General features: G+C 46.7%; 1 protein-coding gene across 1 annotated transcript; it reads left to right on the top strand.

The window, feature by feature from the left end:
* Positions 1–924: 924 nt before the first annotated feature.
* On the top strand, positions 925–1,646 carry LOC307195937 (elongin-B-like). The gene has a single exon (XM_079940574.1). The coding sequence runs from the start codon at positions 1,202–1,204 to the stop codon at positions 1,541–1,543; it is 342 nt and encodes a 113-aa protein (XP_079796700.1). The 5' UTR covers positions 925–1,201; the 3' UTR covers positions 1,544–1,646.
* Positions 1,647–4,381: the final 2,735 nt, after the last annotated feature.

Here is a 4,381-nt window from a genome sequence, read left to right as displayed (position 1 = left end):
GCCCCATCGCCTAGAAAGGATGGGGTCCTTAGGATCTGCTATACGAAGCCCCATGTCCCAGCTTTGCTGGATTACTGTGAAGAAAAAGCTGCGTTGGTGACTCCGGTTTCTTTTCCACTGCAATTTATACCTGAGCAAAGAAGCACTCTAGGAGCACAGTAGCAGGGCTTTTTGGAGTCCTGGGCTGTATTCAAAGTAAACCTCAAAATATGGTTTTAGACAGACGTGCAGGGCCTTGGGCTAACAGAATCTCACAGCCCTGTCCCTGTCTCCTGCCCTGGGGCCAATCCTCTGAGACTGGGCAGGGTCTGAGGAGCTGCACCTGCAGTAGGAAGTCCCACGGGCTGGTTGGGCCCCAGGAAGTGGGGAAGAGGGACACATTCAAAATAGCACGTGTGCATAACTTTTACGAGTATAACAGCCACAGAGAAAAGGAACCCGAGGTCTTTCAGATGTCCCAATAGGACTATTCGAATAGTGAGAGTTCCTTAGAGATTGTTTTCTCAACTTATTTCACTTTCTCTCTTTCATACTTATGTAAAGAATAGGCTTAAGAACAAAAATGAAGTAAGAGAGAGCCCTGAAACCTGGAACCAAAGAATCTCAATTTTGTCCCATCAAAAAGGCTGAGAGGGGGCTTCCCTGGTGGCGCTTCCCTGGTGGCGCAGTGCTTGAGAGTCCGCCTGCCGATGCAGGGGACACGGGTTCGTGCCCCGGTCAGGGAAGATCCCACATGTCGCGGAGCGGCTGGGCCCGTGAGCCATGGCCGCTGAGCTTGCACGTCCGGAGCCTGTGCTCTGCAACGGGAGAGGCCACAACAGTGAGAGGCCCGCGTATCGCAAAAAAAAAAAAAAAAAAGGCTGAGAGGGTAGAGTAGAAGAGGGAGGAGAAGCGGCTAACGACTGACGGCCACTCTCTGCTGGCCCAGGCTTAGCGCCCACCCAAGGCTGACTCACTGAATCCTCAAAAGAACTCTACCTGTTTGGTGCCTTTACCTTCATTTGACAGATAGGCAAACTGAGAATTTGAAAAGTTACTTTTTCAAGGCCACACAACTGGTAAGAGGTGGAACCAGGAAACAAACCAGAAAGTTAGGAAATGCCAAGTAGGCCGGGGCCGGGGGCGGCGAGGGCGATGGGCCGTGAGGTGGGGCCCGGGCTCCACGCTCACGCCGGCCCGCTGCCCCCAGGACGTGTTCCTCATGATCCGGCGCCACAAGACCACCATCTTCACGGACGCCAAGGAGTCGAGCACTGTGTTCGAGCTCAAGCGCATCGTCGAGGGCATCTTCAAGCGGCCGCCGGACGAGCAGCGGCTGTACAAGGACGACCAGCTTCTGGACGACGGAAGGACATTGGGCGAGTGTGGCTTCACCAGCCAGACAGCACGGCCTCAGGCCCCAGCCACTGTGGGGCTAGCTTTCAGGGCAGATGAGGCCTTTGAGGCCCTGCGCATCGAGCCCTTCTCCAGCCCACCCGAGCTGCCAGATGTGATAAAGCCACAGGACTCAGGAAGCAGCGCCAATGAACAAGATGTGCAGTGAGAGGCCCCCGCAACCGCCCTACCCCCCCCCCAATAAAAGAGATTTGGGTGTCAAATAAAAAAAAAAAGAAATGTCAAGTATGTGAAATTTTAATAGAGGTGGACTACTAACTCCATAACCTTTAGTATTTACTCGGTGGTTGTTCTCAGAGGGGCATATGGAAAGTAGGTTCCTTGCTCTCTTTCTTTGACTGAAGGAGCAACGACCACAGAAGATATGGTTGTGACTTAGGCACTGCCCAGGGGAAGGGGTTCAGTCCTCTCTAAGGAGGTCCCAGGATGCTGGGTGGTCTCTGGTTCAGAGTAGAATGAGCCACCTCGATGGGCCATGGCCTACCTAGTAAAAACTTCCTGGCTTTCTCCAAGGTGGTAGTTTCCCTCTCCTGTTTATCAATATGCTATAAAAAGAAAGTGCTTGTAAACAACTTGAGTGCGTGAACAATCTAATTGAAATAATTAAAGTAATAGCTTGTGAAAAAAGTAGTAAAACTAATTGTTATAGAGTAGCAGTGTGGGAAGGCAAAAATTGCTGACAGTCTTTAGGTCTAAGCTGCTTCATTTGGCACGGAAAAACACAGACAGTTCACCAGGTCCCTTCTGCGGATATGGCTCCTCCCTCCCAACCTAGATTTAAACTCTATTGCTTCTCATCTCAACGTTTGATTTTCTTCTTGCAGCAGCCACATGTAGGTGACCTCCCAATGGTTCTAACTCCAAATTGTTCCTTAGGGTCAAATGTCTGACTTTTTTCTTTTTAACTCAGAGAATCATGAAAGTTTAGCATCTGAGACCCTATGCACTGAAGGAACATATAGACTCCTAGTAAATGACCCATGGATGCGTGACTCCTTTACCGACATGTCCATGTGATGACTAGCCACTCTGCTCAAGTTCCTTGCAGAGACAAGGAAATGTAGCTGTGGCTGCTCCGACTGCTGTCAAATACCCTTTTGTTTCTGTTTTAAGCTATCCTCTGTCCCTTTAATGTCTCACTGCTCCTTGTTCTATCCCTCAGGGCCATAGAGAATAAGAAAAATGCCACTCCCAGGTATTTGAAGGCAGGACTGTGTCAGCTCATGCCTTCCCAGTATCTAGTTCCAGCACCAAACCTGCTAAGTGTTCCACCTCCACGACATAGAACCTGGTTGAAAGGTCTCACAGTTTACCTAGGAGGGGTATTTACCTGAAACGGTCAAATACAGTCCTACAGAGGTGAGGACCATAGTCTTTGCTGGGAAAAGTAATAGTCGTATCTGAGGGGAAATGGAACATCAAGTCAGAAGGTAGAACAGGGGACAGAAATAAGATATCAACAGCAAATTTTTCTCTCAGAGGGTCAGGAGTAGAGGAGAAGCAGTAAGAAGTACAGGTACAGAAAGGCAATTCAGAACTAAGACCATGGAAGAGTAAATTTTTACAGGAGGTCCCCTTTCATTACATAGTGATTCATGTATAGCCTATGGTCATGCAGGGCCAGATCCCCTCAGTTTAACACTGGTAGTTCTTCAATTATTCATCATACGACTGCTATTGAAACTGCCTTTATAATCCATGCTAGAATCTTGTTGAACAGCTCATTAAATAACATCATTAGTTGGTAGAATCCACCTGACACTTTTGGGTAATAGGGTGTCACAGAGGCATTTAAAATGTATACCAGAGCATGGAGCAGACTTTCTTTGCTCAGGAAAAGTCACTATAGTGGACCCTCTTAGTTATGTAAACATAGCTTGATTAAGTACATGGAAAGCACTTAGCGTAACCAATAATATCATCACACATCACCTCCCCCCCTTTAGACTAAATGAGTCTCAGGGTTCTTGGACATTGGAGGTAAGTGAGGCAGAGGTGGCTTTCAGGAGAGAGATACAGACCATATTGCAGAATCAAGCAATTTCATTAAAATGTAAAAGTGATTACATGCACCCCAATGTTCATTGCAGCAATATTTACAATAGTCAGGTCATGGAAGCAACCTAAATGCCCATCAACAGAGGAATGGATAAAGAAGATGTGGTACACATATACAATGGAATATTACTCCATCATAAAAAGGAACGAAACTGGGTCATTTGTAGAGTCGTAGCTGGACCTAGAGACTGTCATACAGAGTGAAGTAAGTCAGAAGGAGAAAAACAAATATCGTATATTAACGCATGTATGGGGAACCTAAGAAAATGGTACAGGTGAACCGGTGTGCAAGGCAGAAATAGAGACACAGATGTAGAGAACAAACATATGGATGGCAAGGGGGGAAAGCGGGGGGGTGGGGTGGGATGAACTGGGAGATTAGGATTGATGTATATACCCTAACATGTATAAAATAGATAACTAAATAAGAACCTGCTGTATAAAAAATAAAATAGAATAAAATTCCAAAAAAAAAAGTAAGAGTGATAATACTGTGGCAGGAAAGAACAGAGTGGTTGGGGCTAGGAGATTCCCAGGGACCACTGGCTGTCTTGCCCAGGAACCTGGGGGGATAGGGAAGGGCCAAGTTCAGTATCCACATCTGTGTCTGCAGGCAGCATCTCGGCACTGGGTGCCAGAAGGGAGAGAGAGCCTGGGAGTAGGCAAGAGATTATTGTAAATATTTCAGCTGCACATTATTTAATAGAAAGTGTGCAGAAGTGTAAGTGTGAAATAAACTCCTTTAAAATGAACTCCCTTTGGGAAACAAATATACTTTGATTCAACAAAGCAGGTCATCCTGGTTTCATGTGGAATACCCCACTGACAATGTTCAATTCCCAGTTCATAGCCCTTTCCTTCTTCTAAATTTCTTAATGGTCACTAACTGGGATTTGGTGACATCATTCACAAGTTCATTGCGTAGCTG

Source organism: Stenella coeruleoalba (assembly GCF_951394435.1).
Source record: "Stenella coeruleoalba genome assembly, chromosome: 1".
Classification (NCBI taxonomy): Eukaryota; Metazoa; Chordata; class Mammalia; order Artiodactyla; family Delphinidae; genus Stenella; species Stenella coeruleoalba.
This window is presented reverse-complemented; position numbering and strand designations above follow the sequence as displayed.